This window comes from Notothenia rossii, assembly GCF_949606895.1.
Source record: "Notothenia rossii genome assembly, chromosome: 1".
Lineage (NCBI taxonomy): Eukaryota > Metazoa > Chordata > Actinopteri > Perciformes > Nototheniidae > Notothenia > Notothenia rossii.
In genome coordinates this window covers 14,664,382-14,687,009 of record NC_136912.1, presented here as the reverse complement: position 1 = coordinate 14,687,009, position 22,628 = coordinate 14,664,382, and the positions used below count along the sequence as shown (strand labels likewise).

At 40.7% G+C, this 22,628-nt stretch overlaps 2 protein-coding genes across 10 annotated transcripts in view; both read left to right on the top strand.

Annotated features, from left to right (window-relative positions):
- Positions 1 to 12,384, top strand: part of prom1b (prominin 1 b) — a 30,009-nt gene extending 17,625 nt beyond the window's left edge. For 2 of the 8 annotated variants that reach the window (XM_079669437.1, XM_079669438.1), the window contains 16 exons: positions 352 to 504; positions 791 to 914; positions 1,027 to 1,130; positions 1,253 to 1,337; positions 1,447 to 1,593; positions 1,814 to 1,885; positions 4,723 to 4,815; positions 6,229 to 6,282; positions 6,520 to 6,600; positions 6,740 to 6,808; positions 7,664 to 7,753; positions 8,652 to 8,767; positions 9,295 to 9,360; positions 9,644 to 9,732; positions 10,783 to 10,817; positions 10,917 to 12,384. In XM_079669437.1, the coding sequence (XP_079525563.1) occupies positions 352 to 504; positions 791 to 914; positions 1,027 to 1,130; positions 1,253 to 1,337; positions 1,447 to 1,593; positions 1,814 to 1,885; positions 4,723 to 4,815; positions 6,229 to 6,282; positions 6,520 to 6,600; positions 6,740 to 6,808; positions 7,664 to 7,753; positions 8,652 to 8,767; positions 9,295 to 9,360; positions 9,644 to 9,728 (1,339 nt within the window). In that variant the 3' untranslated portion in view covers positions 9,729 to 9,732; positions 10,783 to 10,817; positions 10,917 to 12,384. The other 6 variants (XM_079669439.1, XM_079669440.1, XM_079669442.1 and 3 more) reach the window with 3 other exon arrangements.
- Positions 12,385 to 20,145: 7,761 nt separating this feature from the next.
- fgfbp2b (fibroblast growth factor binding protein 2b) lies at positions 20,146 to 21,805 on the top strand. 2 transcript variants are annotated; one of them, XM_079644825.1, is made up of 2 exons: positions 20,146 to 21,190; positions 21,449 to 21,805. In XM_079644825.1, the coding sequence occupies exon 1, from the start codon at positions 20,296 to 20,298 to the stop codon at positions 21,187 to 21,189; it is 894 nt and encodes a 297-aa protein (XP_079500951.1). In that variant the 5' UTR covers positions 20,146 to 20,295; the 3' UTR covers position 21,190; positions 21,449 to 21,805. The 2 variants fall into 2 exon arrangements, with proteins under 2 accessions (XP_079500951.1, XP_079500950.1); XM_079644824.1 differs by having other exon boundaries at positions 20,149 to 21,208.
- The last annotated feature ends 823 nt before the right edge of the window (positions 21,806 to 22,628 follow it).

The window sequence follows — 22,628 nt, the reverse complement described above, 5'->3', positions numbered from 1 at the left end:
CTGTCTGTCTGTCTGTCTGTCTGTCTGTCTGTCTGTCTGTCTGTCTGTCTGTCTGTCTGTCTGTCTGTCTGTCTGTCTGTCTGTCTGTCTGTCTGTCTGTCTGTCTGTCTGTCTGTCTGTCTGTCTGTCTGTCTGTCTGTCTGTCTGTCTGTCTGTCTGTCTGTCTGTCTGTCTGTCTGTCTGTCTGTCTGTCTGTCTGTCTGTCTGTCTGTCTGTCTGTCTGTCTGTCTGTCTGTCTGTCTGTCTGTCTGTCTGTGTGTGTGTGTGTGTGTGTGTGTGTGTGTGTGTGTGTGTGTGTGTGTGTGTGTGTGTGTGTGTGTGTGTGTGTGTGTGTGTGTGTGTGTCTCGCAGGTGGGTCACCTGTGTGGCAGTGCTCTGCATGGTGGTCTTGGTCCTGGCCTTTAACACCCTCGGACTGCTGTGTGGCGTCTGCGGCTACGACGAGCAAGTTACACCAACAACACGAGGCTGCCTGTCAAACACCGGCGGCAACCTGCTAATGGCGTATGTTTCCAAAAGTGTACAACCCTCAAACTGAGAGGAGTGACAAGAGGGCTTATTAAGAGAATATTCAAAAATGACTAAGTGGTTCACACGTTATTAACAATAAAAAACACAATAAGTAAAAAATAAATAACAGATAAGTAGACCACCAAACTAATTAGCAGTGTATATGTATATAATATTTAAAGTGACCATATAAAATCATAGAAGTAGCAATTGTAAAAGATGATGGATGCAGGAAACAGGTAGTACAAGATAACTGTGTTTGTGTCTGTTGGTCTTTCAGTGGAGTTGGCTTCTCTTTTATGTCCGTCTGGGTGCTGATGGCCATTGTGTCGACCTTGTTTGTTATTGGAGGCAACGTGGAGAAGATGTTGTGTGAACCCCTCGCTAACCGACAGCTATTCAAGGTGCAGAAAACAAGCTCACTTCTTTTCCTGAATCATCTCTCCTCTGCCTCTCGGAGCGAAATCATGTTACATCAGAACACTGTGGCTGATGAAAATGCATGTGTGTGTGTAGATCATAGACACTCCATTCCTGGTTCATCCCGCCAAGAAGAACTTCCTTCCTGGGATGCTGTTTCAGAATCCTAACATTGAATTGACTTTGGGAGGCATGTACAGGTAATATACCAACAACTAACACTGTTCATACTTGACATAAAGATCACTGTTTACTACCAGTAGCACAAAAAGTGTACACTAGAGGAGTTTCAGCGTGTGACTGTACTGTGTTTGTCTCGTAGGGACTGCTATGAGAACAAAGGTCTGTACCATTCTCTGCAGCTGGAGAAGATGTTCAACATCAACTCCTTCCTCAACAGAACTGTGGTAAGTCTCACTGCACTCTGTAGGAAATGCCGATAAAAACCTGTGTTACCGATGCATTGGGTAAGCAAGATGAAAGGTTACTTATCAGTTGAAGTGTTTTAAACAACAGTACAACAAGGATCTGGCCAAAGTGTTGGAGGGAGTGCAGGTGGACCTACAGGACGTCAAGCTGCTGGAGCAGGCCGGCAGAGACAACCTCATCAACTTCGCCAACTCTGGAATCGGACATATCAACTATGAAGCCTACCTAACTGAGGTATACATTTATAGAATATGAATTTAATACAAATATTTCAAAAAAAGATCTAATGCTTCTCTCTATTCCTCTACTGATCATATTCACTTGTAATATGCTTATTCAAAAGAGTACTCATTTGGGCTGAGAAGTCTATTTCATTGGAAAAATACAAACTCCAATAAAGACTGAAACTATGATCCCTGCTTCATGAGTGTATGTTTTGGTTTTGTTGTTCTAGTTAAACAAAGGAGTAACTATCTCGGATCTCCTGTCCTTCTCTACTGACCTGGAGGCTCAGGCAGACCAACTGGTGAGTCTCATCATTATCGTATCAACAGATTAAAGTAACAACATGAAGCTGCTTTCATCAATCAAATGCCAAAATGATAAAGAAATGTGATAAAAGTTATGTTTCACACACATAGGTAATACACTTTGCTTTGAATTATTTAGTTGGAATGCTGTTAACAGCATTCCAACATCAGCATTCCATGCTGTTAACAGCATTCCAACTAACTGTTCTTCTACGGACAACATTTTTATTATTATTCCGCCGGATTATTTTGGCCCTCTTCTCCTCCCGCATTGAACATCGCAGAAACTCCGTTCGAACATCAAAATGTTCAGCTCGGTCGGGAATCGATTGCTATTACTTTTCTCATTCATAACTTTCATAATTCCAGAGATACATCCCATAATACATCAAATTTTTAACATTAAAGTCAATGGAGGAAATCGTCAGACTTCAACAAATCTTCATGCGACTTCAACTGCTAACTGTTCATTCATACTTTCACTCAGAAACCTCATTCCATCTTTCTGACATAATTCGTGTAAAACAACTTTTAAATCTGATTCTTACTTTTAGAGATATTAAACATTGTTCAGACCTTGTTTTAGAGGTTTTCTTCACATTTTAACATTAACTAGATTGTGTGATGTCACAGCTAGAGTGGAGGAAGGCTTGAAATTCGCATTCATATTTTTTTTTAAAACTGCCATAACTCCTAAACCCTACATTCCTGAGACATAATTTATCATGACAAATGTAGGAAAACATCTTGTAGCTTGAAAAATGACAAATAATTAAGCAAAAATAATTAAACTAAATGCTTTTTGAGGGCATGAAGTGACAAAAACATTCAACATTCCCCCATTAATACCCATTGTAATTTCAGGCAGATATTTCCTCACGGCAGCAGCCGCACACCTTTAGTTAAACTGCCAAAAAGGCCACATTATTAACCCGAAACTACACAAAAATTACACTTCAGATACTCAACTTCCTTGACATGCTTCACGTTTGGAAATTTCACAGATATCTGTTACGGTTCTTCCACAAAACGTTCACATGTAAGAGGTTTATCTCTCATTCAGAACAATGAAGCCTTTGATCTCTACAGAGCTCGTTAGCTCAACTATAAACACCTGTGTAATGGAACACGATGATGTCATCACTCCAACTGACATGCTCAGAGCAGCAGACTTCAGATAGCAGTGTGCTAACAGTCGAGCCGTGAAGACATCTACAGGACAATTTTGAGATTTCTTCAAATGCCGTTGCCATGGCAACATAATGCTCGCCTTGAAACATGGTTTTCTCATAACTTCAGTGAAAATACTCATAACAGCCTAGAACTTCGCAGGTTTGGTAACGATGCAGCCATCAACGCATCTAAGCGTAGTATGGGGTGTCATCAAATGCCGTTGCCATGGCGACGGACCACTCGCCATGAAACACGATGTGGCTGTAAATCCAATCAACACGGTCCAATCGTCCCCCAATCTTCACTTGTATATCACCAGTCCATGCCTCAACAGCTCTACGCCAAATCTGAGATCTCATCATAAGCCATTTCCATGGAAACGCATCCCTCGCCATAAAACATGATCGCTATAACTCCTATGAAAATGTTTGAAAATGTTTAAAAAGTGCTCAAACTTCACATGTGTACTAACAGTCCAGCCATGAAGACATCCGGGACAGTTTTTAGATTTCTTCAAATGCCGTTGCCATGGCAAAACAATGCTCGCCTTGAAAAACGGTTTTCAAAAAACACTAACAGCCCAAAACTTCACAGGTTTGGTAACGATGCAGCCATCAACGCATCTAAGCGTATTAAAGGGTGTCGTCAAATGCCGTTGCCATGGCGACAGATCATTCGCCATCAAGTTAGTTCACAAGTTTGCAGTTCAAATATTCTGCGGCTTTTCCAAGCCTTTTTACTTTCTTTTCTTCTCTCATCACACATTCAAGCCCCCACTGTTCATGTATCATTTTAATCTAAATTCTTCACTTTCTTCTTACACATTACATTTCAGCATAGCAGTTTCGCATCACATTTTCAGCATAAAGCATTCCCACTAGCAATTTCTTAAGGAATTGCATTCTCTAGTTATGTAAGTTATTCTTACAGAACTGCAGTTAAACCAAAACAGGGTTAGTTATATGTAAATGGTTTTTACTTTACTCTACTTCAACTAGTGCTAGCTACTTTCATTTTTCACTACTTTTCACTCTTTTCAAAAGAGTTTGCAACACTGAACTGAACACAGTGCATTTTGTTTGCCATTGCTTTGCTCTGTCAATAGAGCTTTCATTTACCCACAAGACTGAACCAGGTAGCAGACAGAATTGCAGAATGAAAGCGATCTGATAGAGGACCAACCTAAACATTGTTGGTGTCATTAATGCACAGCCCTTGCATTGTGCAATCAACATTTATTTTATAATGATACGTTAAAACAAGACACGTTTCTATTGCCTCTTAAGCATTATGTTGTAGACTGTAGCAATGATATAGACATTTTTTTAAACCACAAGTGCAAACATACATTTGGACAGACTGTGCAGAACATAATTTTGTTTCATGCTCAGTTGGTTCGAACAAGGTGCCCATTCACCCTGAAAACACTCACACACACATTCAAGGCACATGCAGAGCACATAGTACAGGAACTGTGCCATTTTAAAGACACATGGGACATGCCACAGAAGGATTAGTGTGTGCCTGCATTTCTGAGGCAGGAAGGAAGGAAGCAAGGACAAATAAATCATTGAGTTTATATTACTGTAATTACCTGCAGTAATTAAAGATTGAACTGCATCAAACTTCTGTATCCTCTGCTTATTGTTTGTGTGTACAGCCCCGGGGTGCTCTGGAGAACGCACTGAAAGGACACGCTAGCAGTATCAGACAGATCCACAGGGATCAAGTGGTTCCAATGGAGCAAGCAATGGTAATCAACTCTCTCATTAAAAAAATAAACCGACACTCAATACATATGCACAACCAAATCAGAGTCAGAATCAGAATACCTTTATTAGTCCCACGGAAGGGAAATTTGCGTAGTTACAGCAGGAAAAAGAGCAACAGACAGCTTAATGTTACATATGTTAAATATGTGACATGCATTAAAAAAAGTACTAAGTTATGATATAATAAAAAATATAATAAAAAATTAAAAGTTACATAATTTTCTAAATACACATCCTGTAACAGTTCTTAGGATTTAGCAGCCAGGTGTATATTACACAGTTATTAACGGCATCTATATTGCACATCTAGCGCATATTGCGGTTGGTATTTAACAGCAGCAAGTTACACAATTTACAAAATACACACCTTGTAACAGTTCTAAGGATTTAGCAGCCAGGTATATATTACACAGTTATTAACGGCAATACACACAGATTACCCCCGTTTGACTAAATAATACCTTTCTTCCGCTGAAAAAATAAAATCTCCCTCAGCATGTTACCTTAAGCCTGAAGATCACAATCTTTTAGAACTTAAGGCCCATTTCTTTGGCAACCTTCCTAACAAAATATAAAAACTGGGCTGTTAATTGTGTTATGCCACTGTCAGCTTTAATGACACAAATAAATATTGTGCTTACCCTCAGTGAAACACTGTGGAGTTTGGTATTGACTGACTTTTAGTTGCAGCTGCAACTCTCGGCACAAATCCAAAAGCTCCTTCGACATCGTTAAGGGTTTATTGCTTCAAGCTAATCCATCAGCAACCATATATCTAGCTTTGAAAAGGAGATACAGACATTTGACCAATATCCTGTTAGTTACTAGCCCTGACAGAGACCTACAGGTTGAAACATGTACACTTTTTAAAAGATTTAGCCACTGCAAATGTAATATTTAATTCCTTCTTCTTACATGTTGGAGTGCCTGAATTGCCTTCCTATTTATAAATAAGTAAAATAAAAAATATACAACAATTGTGATTTATTTTCTCATGAATATTGTAAAAGCTGATATACAAAAAATAATTTATTGTATGCTACACAGAAAGAAATCTAAATATAATATCATATAACTCATTATTACAAATAAACAAACATAGTGTAATTATACATTTTTAGCGATGTATTACGAAACATGTTCCTCTGTTGGCTGGTCCCCTTTAACTTTACTTATTTTCTTTCTTCTTCCTATTTGTTTGTTAAACGGTGACAGAAATATGTGAAAGCGCGGGTAAGCCCTGTGTTCATAAATGTGTGCGTGTTTACCGTAGCAGTGTTGTAAATGTTGTGACAGTAGTGATGTGACGTAATGGATATTTCTGTTTGTGAAAAATGTGGTCATGGCATTATTGTTTGTTGGGTAACAGTTTGTGTTTGTGTCTCTTCACACAGAGTACACTGAGTCAGAGCATCAAGCAGCTGCAGAGGATGTCCAACGACCTGACGGTGAGGGAACAAACAAAACACTTTTTACTTTCGTATTGACTTGCCGTCTAATTTATCAAAATCAACATCAGTTCAAACAACAAATCAACAAGACATTGAAGGATTTACCTTAAATAAAATGTGGTGCACTCGTCTTATTTTTCTTCTATATTATAAACTCATCATAAAAAGTTAACTATTTTCAATGTCTTGCTTTATTTATGTCTTATATAACAAATGAATTTCTCTCTCTTTTAGGTCAAGGCCACAAATATCCTGAGTGCCATCGATGCAGCAGAATACCTCATCACTCATAACGCCTCCCATGTGGTGAAAAGGGTAAAATAAAATATGTAACAATGTTAATGTAGATACACGACCTTCCTTTTTAGACACTTGTTGCTTCAGACTCGTGAATCAGATGATATAAGATGGCGTCACACGTTTTCTGAGATGTTTTCCTTTTCTGTCTGTCTAGGAAACCAAAGGCTACACGGAGAACTTGGTGGGATACTTCAAACAGTACACAGCATGGGTTAAACATTCGGTGAGTATACTACCAGTTTCCTCTGATGTATACATTATTAATGACACCTTTTGTCTCTCCGAGAAAATCTGAGTGGAAACGGCAAACGTTTTTTAAACTTGGATCCTTTGGGAAAGTTAGTGTTTTGATAAAAAAAAAAAAAAAAATGACAATAAGTGTACTGAGGGAATTAATAATGAAGTACACGAAGCACTTTACTGTAGCATCCACTGAGAGGGAAAATAGCAGCATACAAAAACATGACAGCAGATGAAAACATTACATCTGTGTGGAGCAATGAGGAGATTATAACCTTCTTCAAATCAATATATGTAACAAATAAAAAGATCATAATTACTTCATGTTTTCTAAATATAACCCGACCATTTAGGATTTAATTTGCACCTTTTAAAAGGTCGCCTCGTTGAGTCTTCTTCTTCTGCACTGGTTTAATGGCACGTAACTGGAGACTTAGGGTTACCCTGCTGCTTATCTTGATGAACCAACTCCGGAAATGTGCATTACAGTAATATATGGAAACGTGCAGAAATGTGCTTACACTTTGCTATGTTTGGTTGGAAACCTGCCAGCAGAAGCAAATATTATTATTATTATTATTACAGGATGCAGTAAAACCAGAGCTGCACTGATCTGAGTGAACATGATGTTCAGGTTTCAGTACACAGTTCAGAAGGCCAGTTTGATTGAAATTTGGTTTGAAAGAAACTGACATTCTCTTTCTTCAAACCAAAAGTCTGTAATAGGCAGGTTTAGAAGACTTCATCTTTCGTCTGCTAAACTCTACTCATGCAGTTTACATTTGACTTCATTCGTACATGCACTGTAATCTATACCTTTGTGTGTTCTCTCCTACAGTTGAGTTCAGAGGTGGCCCAGTGTAAACCCATCAGTAACATTGTGGACAGCATGGAGATTGTAGGCTGCAGCGTCATAGTGGATTCAGTGGTAAGGCACCAGAACACTGTGGCTATCTGTGTGTGTGTGTGTGTGTGTGTGTGTGTGTGTGTGTGTGTGTGTGTGTGTGTGTGTGTGTGTGTGTGTGTGTGTGTGTGTGTGTGTGTGTGTGTGTGTGTGTGTGTGTGTGTGTGTGTGTGTGTGTGCGCGCGCGTGCGTGTGTGTGTGTGTGTGTGTGTGTGTGTGTGTGTGTGTGTGTGTGTGTGTGTGTGTGTGTGTGTGTGTGTGTGCTTGTGTGTCACACGGATTAATGCCCCAGTACATGTTCCCCCGAATGTATTCGGATTTCAACTAGAAGTATAAACGGCTCTTTGACGGTTTGAGCGAGCACTGGGTTTTTTGGGAGTGATGAAGTCTGGAGTCATTCGGCTACACATAAGAGAACAGTATGTTCTCAAGTCTTCAACACACTCCCTCTCACACACTGAGATGAGTCCGTAGGCCATACGGGGAGTAACATACACGTGTGTGTGTGTGTGTGTGTGTGTGTGTGTGTGTGTGTGTGTGTGTGTGTGTGTGTGTGTGTGTGTGTGTGTGTGTGTGTGTGTGTGTGTGTGTGTGTCTGTGTGTGTGAGGGTTTAATGAGAGCTCCAACAATCCACAGACTGTGGTCAATCCAAACAGAGATTTATAAAGCAGTGCCTGCAGCCCCGGTACTGTATGTACTGTATGTGTGTGCATGCAAACAAGTTTTTATTCATATGTTCTGTACCCAATGTGTATGTGCTCCATGTTAAATCTGTTGGGTTGCAACCCACGCTTCTTTCATTATCAATCTCCACATTTCAAATGTGAAAATGCCAAATAAGTCCAAGGAGACTTCATGTCACTTATTTTTCTGATCAGAGGTTAACTGGTGAAAATAATATTTGTTTTTGTGGTTTTTCAGAACACATTCTGGTTTGGTCTGGGAGGCTGCTGTGTCCTCCTGATCCCCAGCATCATAATTTCTGTCAAACTGGCAAAGTATTACAGAAGGATGGACACAGAAGATGTCTTTGAAGAGTGAGTAAACACACACACGCACATGGTTTACACACTGTACATCCACTGACAGAAGTTTATTTTGTTTTTATTGGTAGTTTTTCTGAATCATTTTCTGTAGATCAAAACTAAATTAATGAATCCTCTTGTTTCCTTCTCTCTGTCATTATTCCTTCTCATGGTCTTTGATTATCCTCATATTTTCTCCTGGTATTTGTTCCACTCTCTCCAGAACCACTTACCCGTGGCTTGTTGCACTTTAATGTTTGTCTGCCATCCGTGCATCCTCTCCTCCTCTTCCACGTGTTTACATACCATGTTTGGAACTGGACACTTGACTGTGGATCTCCTGAGATCATTCTTAAACGTTTTTTATGGGAAATCAAGCATGAACTTCATCTCTTTGCATGGATCTTCATTTCATCATCTCCTCCTGCATCTGCCTCCTCTTTTCCACTTTATTTCCGGGGATCACTCCATCCTTGTTGCTTTGAGTGGAGTCTTCCCATTTTCTTTCTCACCTATCCACCCCCTCTCTTGTGTTGCAGTTTGGGTAATACAGGTAATCATGGGGAACAAGTGTGTGGTATCCATGGAGACCTTGCTGTGGTCAGGTACGAGCAGCGTCTCTGCTTGTTCGCATGCCGTGGGGTTAATTGGTGGAGGAATACAGTCTGCAGACATCTGTTACATATCTTCACAGATTTTAAGTTAAAAACCATTCCCCATACGTGTGTGTGTGTGTGTGTGTGTGTGTGTGTGTGTGTGTGTGTGTGTGTGTGTGTGTGTGTGTGTGTGTGTGTGTGTGTGTGTGTGTGTGTGTGTGTGTGTGTGTGTGTGTGTGTGTGTGTGTGTGTGTGTGTGTGTGTGTGTGTGTGTGTGTGTGTGTGTGTAAAGTATCTCTCCCTATCCCAACACTCTGACCCGGTTCCCTCGGGCCTCGGCTCCTCCGAGCTACGCCGACAAGGAAGGATCTCCTTGATGAGGTACTTACTGTCCGTCGTCACTTTGCAGTTTGCACTAACCTCCATCTAACCTCCATCTAACCTCCATCTAACAACTTCAAAACAACATTATGCAAAAACTGGCACTTCTGCGATTCATAAATACAAATTTCGCCCTAATACAATGCTTTGTATTTCAAGCATTGATTCTCTTTCTCTTCTTGGCTTCAAATGTCAACATCTTCTTCATTCTTTTCGCCTCTGCTATGATGTCCGTACCGAGGTTACCGAGCTAACTTTGTCTTATAGCTTCTCAAAGGCACATACAGTAGTGTAAGAACAGACGTTCAGGGTGTGAGCTCGGACACGAAGAGGATGTATTCTTCCTATAATATGATGAAGCTGTTCTTTTTGAGTAAAGAAATTGCATAATGTTGCTTTAAAAAGTATGTTTTAACAAGTAAACTAAAACCACCTTGGAACCACCGCCATTTAATCATCATCAGTCTGACTTCACCCAGGAGATTCTTCTTCCTCTTCTTCTGGTCTCATTCATCCTTCCATCCATCACTGTTGTCTACCAACGATTTTCCACGACTCTCAACAAGGAATAGCACATATCGTCCACATCATTCCCACTTGATGCAATATCCAACTATCTTCATATTTTGTAAGATTTTGGTAAATGTTTCGCTAAATAGTACTAAAAGGAAGCTTTTTTGATGATAGCATCTTGTGCCTTTGGTGTAGAACACTTACATACAACTTTGGGAACTTGAATGGTTTGTTTTGGAGGGGAATTACACATTTTCATCATTGCGTGATAGGGAGTTATCTATGTAACCAAAAAATACTTAATTCATCCAACATTAAACACAAATGTGACATATTTGTTGACATCTGGGATTTTTGTTTGTTTCCCCTAACCTTCAACAATGATGAAGAAAGGCAGTAACTGTTTTTAAATCAGTATTCAAAAAAACTAACTACTCTATTCTTTTGTTTTTCATTTATTCATACTTTTACTTATAAAAGCAATAGAGCATCGACAAAAGTAAAGCAGCTGATTACTTTTTTTTATATTTTTCACAGCGGACAAGAGGGCTGGAACTGAAATTCCCCTCGAGGTAAGTCATCTCATCCGTCGACACCTCTCTTTAGGGATAATAAACAGAAAACACTGTGAAAACTCTGGTTATTTCTGACATGTCCTCTCTCTTTTCAAGGATTTCTGGACATTCCAGTTCTCTCCATTCAGATCTTATAACACGTCGGAAGATCAAAAAGAAGAACAACAATTAGGAACTGTGTGGTGAGGCGTCCCACCCCCCAGTGCCCCTTCAAGCCATTGGACAAGGACCTCAGATGCCAACCAACTGTAATTTATAAAGTGTTATTTCATTCACATCAGCACCGCAGCCGTCCTTCTAGTGTTTCATACTATAGATCATCAGCTATCACAGAAATGTTCCTGCATAGCTAGATTTTCCTGTAGATAATTCATTTGTTTGTACCTACATTATCACCTTTACCATGGTGACACAAGTGTACCATTTTTTTACACTTTCAAAACCTTTGAAAGTTTTATATACTTTTGTTAATGTTTGTTTTATAACACATAAGTAGTTTTTTATAGGGGTAGCTTTTTCTTTTCTAGGTCAATATTTGTAATGTAGCTTGCATTTTTTTGACTCGACAAGTTGAAACGACCAAAGAATCATTGATTCGCTTTCTTGTTGAGAGTTAGATAAAAAGATGGCACTCTGGTGTCTTTTAGTTAAATACCAGGATCCAGTAGGAATAGCAATCAATATCGCCATCAATGAAACCACTAGCATGATGGAAGAACACATTAATTTTCATGGTGGCTATGTTCTGGACTCGGGGTAGGACTGATCCATTTCCCTGGCACAGAAAGCTGAGGTAGACAAATATGAGATATGAAGGGGGTCATTGGAGTTTGCCCATCCGGTCTACATTGGTTTTACAGACTTTTCTGGAGAAGGCTCGCGAACGTGTCCCTCAACTAGTGTTGGTTGTGTGTTCAGCTGGAATAGAAAGCTGTGTCCATATGTTCGACACAAATTCAAACCCGTTTCCAGTCCAGCCCCGCGATTTAGATCCTCCCCAAACTTGCTGTAATGAGTGAGCTTCAGAGGATGTGGTGTGTGGAATTTGCTCCACTGGTCAGAGCAAGGCTAACAGTCACTTTGCTAAGCTAACGTTGTCAATGGTGTAGCTTCAGGGCTAGTATACAGACAGGATACTGATATTGATCTTCTCAAATAACCTTCAGCAAGAAAGCGAAAAAAACGTTTTTGAAGGTGGAAACTGGAGGTTCTTGTTAATTGTTTAAAACCTTGAGACATCAGTCCAGAATTAATCATGGTCCATCAGGATGTAAAGAGTTTCTAGCTTTTCAACAGACACATGAGTTACAAACCCAGCAAGGTTTCAAGACAGCTAACAAACAAAATATTGTGTCTCCATTTTTTACCAGACCATTAGAGACCACTAGTTGCTTGTGTTTTTTTTTTTTTCTTCACCATCCTGGGGTTGGGATAATACAAATCCCAGAAGCCTCTTTGGTGAAAGAGGCCTGTTTGAGGAACAAAGCGTACACACAAATATTATATTACAGCTGGAGTCTGTGGTGAAGGCGCGAAACTGTGAATAAAGACTTCAGTCTTACAATTGTGTGCTGTGTTTTTCTTGCTGCATATACTAATGGAACGTATGTATTATCCACCGTTATATCAACCACTGAGGACACTTTGATGGTTTTTGTTCTTTCAAAGGTCATTAATCACCCAAACTATAATGCTATACATAAACTCTGAGCAACAGCTAGGAATGAAAAAGAACACTTGACGATGTGCACACAGCAAATATGCAGATGTGTTAAACCTCCACGCCCCCACAAAAAATCCAACTTAGCGCGTCCGCCAAAACATACAGAACACCAGAGAACGCAGAGAACATTCATGTAACATATGCAGAGCTGAATACGAGCACACAGCAGCTGACAGGCTTCAGGTTTGCAGGTTTGCAGGGAGCAGAGGGGGGGTTTGGCGGAGGTGGCGTGACGCCGTTCCATCCTATCAGAAGAGGACTAGACTAATTTAATTTAGGGAAACATCTGGTTTAGACAACATACCGACACACACGCACTTCATATGTTTACTTTGCTTTCCGGGTGTCTCTTACAGGGGAACTTGTTCTCTTCCCCAACAGATTGATGGTTATAAAAACAAAACATCCTGAATGTACTGAGGGCATGTGTGCATTTGTTAACACATGTGACTTTGTACACAGCATCAGGGCAATACTGTTAACACTTCTTCCGCCCTGTGTCCAAACCAGCCGCTACATGAAGAACAAGTCTCCTTAAAGAAGAAGAAGATGAACCTTTATTAATCCCCCTAGCCGGAAATTCAGTTTTTCACTCTTGCTTGTATTTAGTTTTTTTAATACACACACACACACACACACACGGTATACAAGTAGGTGCACAGATGAACATGCAATACACACACAGTTATACACACTATACATAATACACATGCACCTGGAGAGGGCCCGAGCGAAGAGGCTGCCAGTTTAGCCGGCGCCGGGGAGGGGTTCGATGCCTTGCTCCTCGGCAGGACCCAAGAGGTGAACTGGCACCTCTCTAGTTACCAGTCCACTCCGTGTTTTCTTGGTCGATCGGGACTCGAACCGGTGACCCTTCGGTAAAGTCCTTCTGTAGTTTAATATGTCAAAACTCACTGTAGGTTTCAAGTTTGAACTCAAAACCAGTTTGGTCAACAAAGGGATTCCTGGGCCCTGCCATTGTATAGCCGTCTTTAACTTATAGTAGACCTTCTTAGGGGTATGGTCCAGGCTCACGCCCGTATGGCACTCTCAATTCTTTCCAGGACAAGCCAGTAGCTTTGCCGATATCTGTGTTGATAGGTAATAGATTAAGAGCGGTGAATCAGTTTAGAAACAGGAAGTGGTCAAACGTTTGTGTGAGTTTATAAAATGTAGCAGTGATTCCATGTCAGCCACAGCTTGTCACAACAAATCTGACTGATAGTGTGTTTAACAAACTTAAACTAGCTTTATTAAATGTCAGGTCTTTGGCAGGTAAAACATTTTTAATCAATGATTTTATCAATGAGCACAATCTCGATTTTATGTTTTTAACGGAAACTTGGATTTAACAAAATAACAGTACAGCTGTTCTTATCGAATCAACCCCTCCCAAATGTAGTTTTATGAGACAGGAAAGAATGCATAAGAAAGGAGGTGGAGCTGATATTTTGTTCAATTATTCCATTCAATGAAGACATCTTATGGGAACTTTGCTTCTTTTGAATATGTGGCCCTTCAGCTGAAATGCTCCTCTCGAGCTCTGTTCCTAAATATCTATAGACCACCCAAATACCGTGCAAGCTTTTTTGATGACTTTACTGAACTGCTGTCTATAGTGTGTATTGACTTTGACCGTCTAGTCATTGTTGGTGATTTTAACATCCATGTTGAAAACCCCCAGGACAGAGGGGCTAAAGAACTGTTTTGTGTTATTGATAACTATGGACTGACTCAGCATGTGACGGAGCCCATGTACAATAAGGGGCACACTCTGGACTTAATTATCTCAAAGGGTCTGAATATCTCTAAGGTTGTGGTGACTGATCTCGCACTCTGATCATTCCTGTGTTTTCTTTGAGAGCTCTATTTCTATTCACACATTTTTTCAAAAAGAGGTAACCACGAAGCGATATTTAACTGAAAATACTAGGGAAATGTTTACTCAGAATTGTTCTTCCACACTTGCCCCTGCTAACATCTCAGTAAATGAGCTAGTAGATCATTTTAATTCAAAAATTAAAAATGTTATAGATGCCAACTAAGATAAAGGAAGTGACTGGCAAGAAAATATCTCCATGGAGAAAGGTCATGAGCGTGAAAACAGAAAAAAGAGTGTTCGAAAAGCTGAACGTAGGTGGCGAAAAACAAATCTCCAGGTTCATTTTGAAATCTATAAAGAGAGACTTGGCCTTTATAATTTGGAATTGAAAAATGTACGACAGTCTTTCTTCTCTGACATCATTACCAAAAACAACGCACAAGCCTTGTTTGCTACTGTCGACAGACTAAGAAAAACCCCCCAGTGTCAGTAGCCTCTGAATTTCTATCCACCAGGGCCTGCAATGAATTTGCCTCCTTCTTCACTGAAAACATTCAGAAAATCAGACAAGCAGTCAGTGCCTCTGCATCAGGTACAGCAAATGTGTTGTCCCTGTGCCCACCTAATATCAATTCAAACACAATGACACAATTCCATCAGATGAATGATAAAAACCTAGAGGACATTATTCAACATCTGAAATCCTCCTCCTTCTGCCTTGATATTATTCCCACAGGATTTTTCAAAAAAAAGATTCATTGCATGGCCTCAGATCTACTTCATATAGTAAACATGTCTCTTCACTCATGTCTTTTTCCACAGGCCCTGAAAACGGCAGTCATTAAACCGCTCTTAAAAAATAATAATCTAGATGCTTCAGTAATGAACAATTACAGGCCCATATCAAACCTGCCATTTCTAGGTAAAATCATTGAAAAAGTTGTTTTTCAACAGTTGAGTAATTTCTTGCAATTAAATAACTGTTTCGATGTGTTCCAGTCAGGCTTTCGTCCAAACCACAGCACTGAGACTGCTCTTGTAAAGGTCTTCAATGACACCCACTTAAACACAGACAGTGGCAGAACTTCAGTGTTAGTATTATTAGATCTCAGTGCTGCGTTTGACACTGTTGACCACAACATATTACTCGACCGACTAGAAAACTGGGTGGGACTTTCTGCAACAGTTCTAAATTGGTTTGAATCCTACTTAAAGGACAGAAATAACTTTGTTTCTATAGGTAAATACAAATCTGAGTTGACAAATATGACATGTGGGGTACCTCAAGGCTCCATCTTGGGGCCTCTTCTCTTTAACATCTACATGCTACCACTGGCTCAGATAATGAAGAACAACAAAAGAAGTTACCTTAACTATGCGGATGACACACACATTTACATAACCATTTCTCCAGGAGACTATGCTCCAATTCAAACACTGAGTAAGTGCATTGAACAAATCAATGACTGGATGTGTCAGAACTTTCTCCAATTAAACAAAGATAAAACTGAGGTAATGGTTTCTGGAGCCAAGGCAGAAAGTATAAAAGTCAGGGCTGAGCTTCAGTCTGCAATGTTCAAAACAACAGATAAAGCCAGAAATGTAGGTGTAGTCATGGACTCTGACCTGAGTTTCAACCGTCACATTAAAACAATTAATACATCAGCCTACTTTCACCTAAAGAATATATCTAGGATTAAAAGACTAATGTCACAGCAGGATCTGGAAAAACTTGTCCATGCTTTTATCTTCAGTAGACTGGACTACTGTAATGGTGTCTTTACAGGTCTCACTAAAAAATCTATTAGAAAGCTGCAGCTAATTCAGAACGCTGCTGCTTGAGTCCTCACTAACACTAAGAAAGTGGATCAAATCACTCCAAGTCTTTACACTGGCTTCCTGTGTGTCAAATAATTTATTTCAAAATATTGCTGCTGGTTTATAAAGATTTGAATGGTTTAGGCCCAAAATACATTTCTGACCTACTGCTAAATTATGAACCATCCAGATCTCTCAGGTCTTCAGGGACTGGTCAGCTTTCTGTCACCAAAGTCAGAACTAAACATGGAGAAGCAGCATTCAGTTATTATGCTCCAAATATCTGGAACAAACTCCCAGAAACCTGCCGGTCCGCTGCAATTCTTGCTACTTTTAAATCAAGGCTGCAAACTGCACTGTAACTTTTATCCATGTATTTTTTTCTTTTAATGTTTATTTTATTATCTTTGCTTTTTAATGACTGTTTTTAAATGCCATTTTCTTAATATCTTTCATTTTTGTAGAGCACTTTGAATTGCCTTGTGTTGAAAGGTGCTATATAAATAAACTTGCCTTGCCTTGCCTTTAGCTCAGACTCTATTCTGACGTTCGGTTGTAGAAATGTTGGCGTTTCGTTGAATGTTGTCTCTAACCTATTGCTCAGACGCAAGAGCAACATCGACAATTTAACAGTTTTTTCTGCTGAAAAAACTGTTAAATTGTTAGCTAACAGTAATTTAAAAGAAATGGATAAACATTTGAAAGTATTTAGCTAAAAGTGAGCTAATGCATAAATTGTTGAAATAGTTAGCTATAAGTAGCCTGATGGGGAAAACAGATAGCCTAAAGCAGGCATCCTCAAAGTCCGGACTCCGGTCCGGATCCGGACCGAACCACAACTGTCTCTGGACTCTGAGCAAATTATACTTTTCATATGCGAGACATCGCCACAACGCAACGAGTCAAAATGTTCCGCTGTGTCCAACAACAAACAGCGCTCTGCATGTCCGACTGTTCCACTGTCTGTGTGTGTCTGTCAACACATTGGTCCAATCCCATTCAGCATCCCGTCAGAGTTGTTTTCCCCCACCAACAGTCTGCGAATCAGAGGCACAGTAGGGCGGGTCTTCGCGGAATGCGGGTGGGAAAAATGCGTGTGTTTAAAAAAAAAAAGTCAGAGAGTTAACAGCTCATCGAGTTGCATCTGTACTGTAGAGCTCTAGTAGCCTAGTTTCACCTACTGGGGTGGCATGGGGGGGCAACTGCTACCCTCAAAATAGGCCTTGCCACCCCAGCTGCCACCCCAGTTGGCAGCTTTGTTTTGAAAGAAAAGTTGTGGCTCATCGGAGAGAAAGTCTCTAATGTCCGAGTACAAGTGAATGCAGCACAAGACGCACGCCTTGTAACCCCTCCCCCGGCCCTGGCGCGAGCTTGGAAATATGATAGGCGGCGATTTCATTTGAACGGTACGGCGCAAAACGAGAAGCATTCGGACCCAAGTACTGAAGGAATGAGGTATTTGCGGTCTGCAATGACAGAGAAGAGCCTGTCAGGTTGGCTGTACTCAGCATTGAATCAAAACGCACTAAAGCTGTTGATCTTAATCAGTGTGTGAGGCGTTTTGCTGAACAAGATGGTAATCGCCGCATTCAGCTGTAAAAGACATGTCAACTTGATGCTCTGCTCACGGATGAGCATACAAAACTGTTAAGATGATGACCTTACGTGTGTAAATATATGTTTTTCTTTGTGGGGGTCTGCCCCCAAAAAACAGTTTCAAGTCCTGAGAAAGTCAAATAAGACGGTGTGTAAAACTACACTGCCCAGCCAAAAGAAAGTAACCACTTTGATTGAACTAGGCCAGTAGGTAAGGGCTTTCCACTGGATCATAACTGAAGTATAAAATAATGCATGACTGAAGTGATGGAGACCATGTTTGAAGGCAAACTAAAAGAGGAAATAACAGGTCAAGCAAATCCCCCTCTCAGATTCCACAGCAACCAGAAGAACATAAATACTGGCAGGTGATTTGATGAATCAGCTTTGTGATGGAATACAAAAAGCACAGTGCGTTTCCTTAGCTGTGGATGAGTCCACTGACACCACTGACAATGCTCAGTTGCTGGTGTTTGTGAGTTTTTATGATGAGGCAAAGAGGGGGTTTGTTGAAGATGTTGGGCCTGATGAACCTCAGTGGACACACAAGGGGGCAAGACATTTATAAAGCAATAATGGGAATGCTGAATGAAAGAAGGTGCGGCTGCCTTTATTCATAACTGCAGCTCTTACACTGCGACCCTGAGGGATCAAGCACAGACACAATAACAAGGAAAACTGCTGCATACAGATTATTTTTGTTTTTGCAACCTCGTGTTAAGAATCTTGTTGTAATTGTTTAAAAGTTTGAATGACCGTAATAAACGGACCTTTGTCTTGTTGAAAAAAAAATGTTGGACCTTTAAGATTTGTATTTGAGTACCCCTGGCCTAAAGTAATGGATGAATGTTTAAATACTTAACCTAAAGTACCAAATAAACAGTTAAAATAGTTAGCTAAATGTTATGGTTGAGCAGTGTTAAAACACTAAGCTAACAGTAGTGAAAATAATGGTTATTTATTTATTGAAGTAATGGGTAAACCGTTGTAATAGTTAGCTAAAAGTTATGGATTTACAGTTGAAAGTTAGCTAAAGTTTGCTAACATTTATGGACAATCAACTAGTTAGCTAAAAGTATTGGATAAACATTTGAATACACTTTGCTAAAAATACAGAATAAATTATTAAAATAAGTAGCTCTAAGTAATGGATAACATTCCTAATAGTCGGTCAAAAGTAATGGATAAAAAGTTGAAGTAGTTAGCTAACAGAATACTAATCCAATCCAATCCAATTTTTAGCACTTTAAAACCTCCAGACCAAAGTGCTGTACAGAGAGATACATAAAATATACTAGTTGAAAAAGTTAGCTAAAAATAAGCACCTTTTTGCTAAAGATAGCTTATAAACACTGGAAATAGTTTGTAAAAAAACGAATACCAAGTCACGATAAAGACATGGATGTCTAATGATGCTAGTAACCACGACTGTGGCATTTTTAATGGGGGCTGTAGTTTTTTTTTTCCTCTGCTCTCAAAGTAAACATTTTTGTACCGATGTTTAAATATAGACCGTATTGACTCACAGTAGCTAGAGAGACATAGGCTATAGTAATCAATAGCTTACATTTATAAAACTACGTTTTTTTTAATAGGCTAGCCAACATTAGCCACTGTAAGCTACACTTCAAACCAGATCAAGTGAGTGTATCAAATTCAGAATAACTCAAACTTTTAACTTTAGATTGTAAGAACTATCTCCTTCTTCTCACAGTCTGACAGTAGCCTCTCACACCTTCTTAGTCTAACTCTCCTACATGCACCAGTTTTTACAACATGCAGCTGGACTTCATTTGGCCCTTTTGGCTGCACGGCTGGAGTTTGTAAATGTTGCCCTATCTCTCTCTCTCTCTCTCTCTCTCTCTCTCTCTCTCTCTCTCTCTCTCTCTCTCTTTGTTTAGATCTGTTGGTCTTGCAACAACAAAGACTGTATCAAACTAAAACCGTTGCAGATGAACATGATAAGGTTTTAATAATTACAGGGTCCCATATCAACTTTAAACCCCCAGCAAATAACTTCTGGTTGCACTTAGGCTCAGTCCTCTGCACCCCCTCTCCCCCTCATCAATAGTCAAAGAACCTCTTATGTAACTTTATATAATGCCTCACAACCCTTTTGCACACACGTTTGGCTGTGTAACGTCCTTTCGGCCTTTTACTCCCCCCACCCCTCTGCTGCTCCTATACAGACCTGGTGACCGTGTCCCTTCACCCCTTTTCCTCCCCCCTTGGTTTATGTTCCCCCCCTCCTTCTACCCTCTCATCCATCATTTTTTTTAGTTTTGAAAATACCACACAAGCTTCATGTGGTTTCATGTATGTGTATGTGTGAGTGTGGGTTTTGGTGAGGGGGTTCAGTGCAGGAGGAGGGGTCCCTCAGTACACCTGAATAATACCTTCTTTGTGAGCTTCAGCCCTATAAAGTCCCTCGCAGACGCTTCCTACCCTTGTACACCTCGACCTTCAGTGCGGCACCATACCTTCGTCCATCCACCATCAACCCACCTAACGCAGCCATGAGAGCCAGGATGAGAGTTGCACTGCTGTTTCTGGCAGCCGCTGTTTGGGTGGCAAGTGCTCAGACCAACAACAGCAGCAACGTCAAGCAGCAGCAGCAACAGCAGCAGCAGCAGCAGCAGCAGCAGCAGCAGGAGAAGCAGCAAGATAAGCAGCAAGAGAAACAGCAACAGCAACAGCTTCAACAACAGCAGCAGCAACAACGCAGCGTCTGGGATGAGCCCATCAGGTTCACCAGTAAGAGCAAGGACACCTGCACCATGGTGGTGTCTGGAGCCGGGGACTATACTCGCCTGCGTGTCTCCTGCAAAGGACCGAGCCAGGGTCAGACCCCCGGACGCTCCTACTACTGCGACTTCCAGGGCAAACCCAACCTGTGCCGCGCCTACAACCTCAACCCTCGCCACTTCTTCACCCAGGTGATGTGGGACATGAGGAAGCTGAGCCACGCCTGCCAGGGACCCAAAATCTACCGCCCAGCGATGTGCAAGAAATACCCCGAAGAGGCCCAGATGACCTTCCTGGCCTCCTGGCCCAAGACCACCACACCTAAGCCCTCCAAGCCTGTGCAGGAGCCACGTAAGCCTGTGGTGCCCGCCCCGAACAAACCAGTCACCACCCCGAACAAATCAGTCACCACCCCGAACAAACCAGTCACCACCCCGAACAAACCAGTCACTACTCCCAAATCAGTCAAGCCCAATCAGCAGCCCGCTAAGCCCCAGCCAGGCAAGGGCCCATCCCAGCCCAAGAAAGCTGCCCCCAAGCCTGGGAAGACCACTACCCGTCCCACAGAGCAGACCGACGCAAAATCCTCCCGCATCGCCAACGAGTATTGCTGGAAGAGCTTCCAAGGCGTCTGCACCTACTTCATCAGCTGGTTCCAGAACTGAGGTGATACTGCAGACACAGGTGAGTCAGAATTTAAGATAGAGAGAGATTCTGTAAGAGATACCATGAAAAAGTAAGGTCTAAAGGAGAGTGATAGACAAACATGCATAGATGTTTTGCTTGTATACATCTAACTGGGAACCAATGCAAAACTAGAAATCATCAGTAGTAGTAGAAGTGATCAAGTGTAAAATAAGAGCAAGTGGAACATTGTATTTGCATTCACAAGGGAAATAAACAAAATGTTCTCCCTTGTTTCAGGTTGGAAACAGCAGCGTCAGATCTCTTCTCGACTATCTTCGACCTCTCCAGGATCTGTGCAGGAGCCTCTGAAGTGATTTTGTCGCCTCCTGAGGTCCGACTCACCACACCGGAGCATCTCACGGCTGAGCCACAAACACTCCACCTACACCTGTATACGGTTAGAGGATGACTGCTTTTGCTGTCATGTAGTGCAGATGTCTTTTTTTAATCAAAAAATCAAATTGTAAATTGTAAAACACACAGCAAGGCAAAAAGGTAAAATATGGCAGGCATGTGATTCTGTTTGTAAATGATGTAAAATCGTGTCATGTAAATGTTCCAACATGTGAAGAGAATAAAGTCAGTTGGGAGACATCTCTGTTTCTGTGTCGCTGTGTTTAAACTGGTTTTCACACACACTCTTTCAAAGGAGTCCTTGTTTCTCTCCATCGCCGTCTGTAACAACATGTCTGCAGCCTGAGTGAGGAAGTTGTTAGAGCGCAGACACAGACGGCAGTGCAGATAATACACAGGGCGCTTGAGCAGAGCTAAACACGTCTTTGTATGAGCCGATGAATTGAGTCTTAAGAGCGACCATGTGCAGGAACAGAGGAGGTCTGTGTGAGAGGAAACCAGTGAGGCTGCAGCTCTGGTTCTGTTAACACAAACACACACAGTGATAATGATGAGGCTCAAATTTCACAGTGAGAGTAGCTGCTTTGTATGGTAACTCAACTCTATAACATAAATTGGTACCACTTTACAATAAGACTACCCTTATAAAGGATTCATAAAGGGTTTATAATTAGGAATTAGGTTGTAAACACTTTATTAATCTTTAAGAACCATTTATAAACGAGTTTAAGAACCATTTATAAACCAGTTCTAACATACATCAACACAGGCTCACTATTTGGCAAGATGACTAAGGCAAGGCAAGTTTATTTATACAGTATAGCACCTTTCAACACAAGGCAATTCAAAGTGCTTTACAAAAAATGAAAGACATTAAGAAAATGGCATTTAAAAACAGTCATTAAAAAGAAAAGGTAATAAAATAAACATTAAAAGAAAAAATACATGGATAAAAGTTACAGTGGAGTTTAAGATGTGAATAGTTCAATTAAAAGCAGCGGCAAAAAGAAAAGTCTTTAGTCTGGATTTAAAAGTAGTCAGAGTTGCAGCGGACCGGCAGGTT

Bases quoted from the DNA above. Each gene is read 5' to 3' on its own strand.
- fgfbp2b (XM_079644825.1), top strand. From the start codon at position 20,296: ATGAGAGCCAGGATGAGAGTTGCACTGCTGTTTCTGGCAGCCGCTGTT.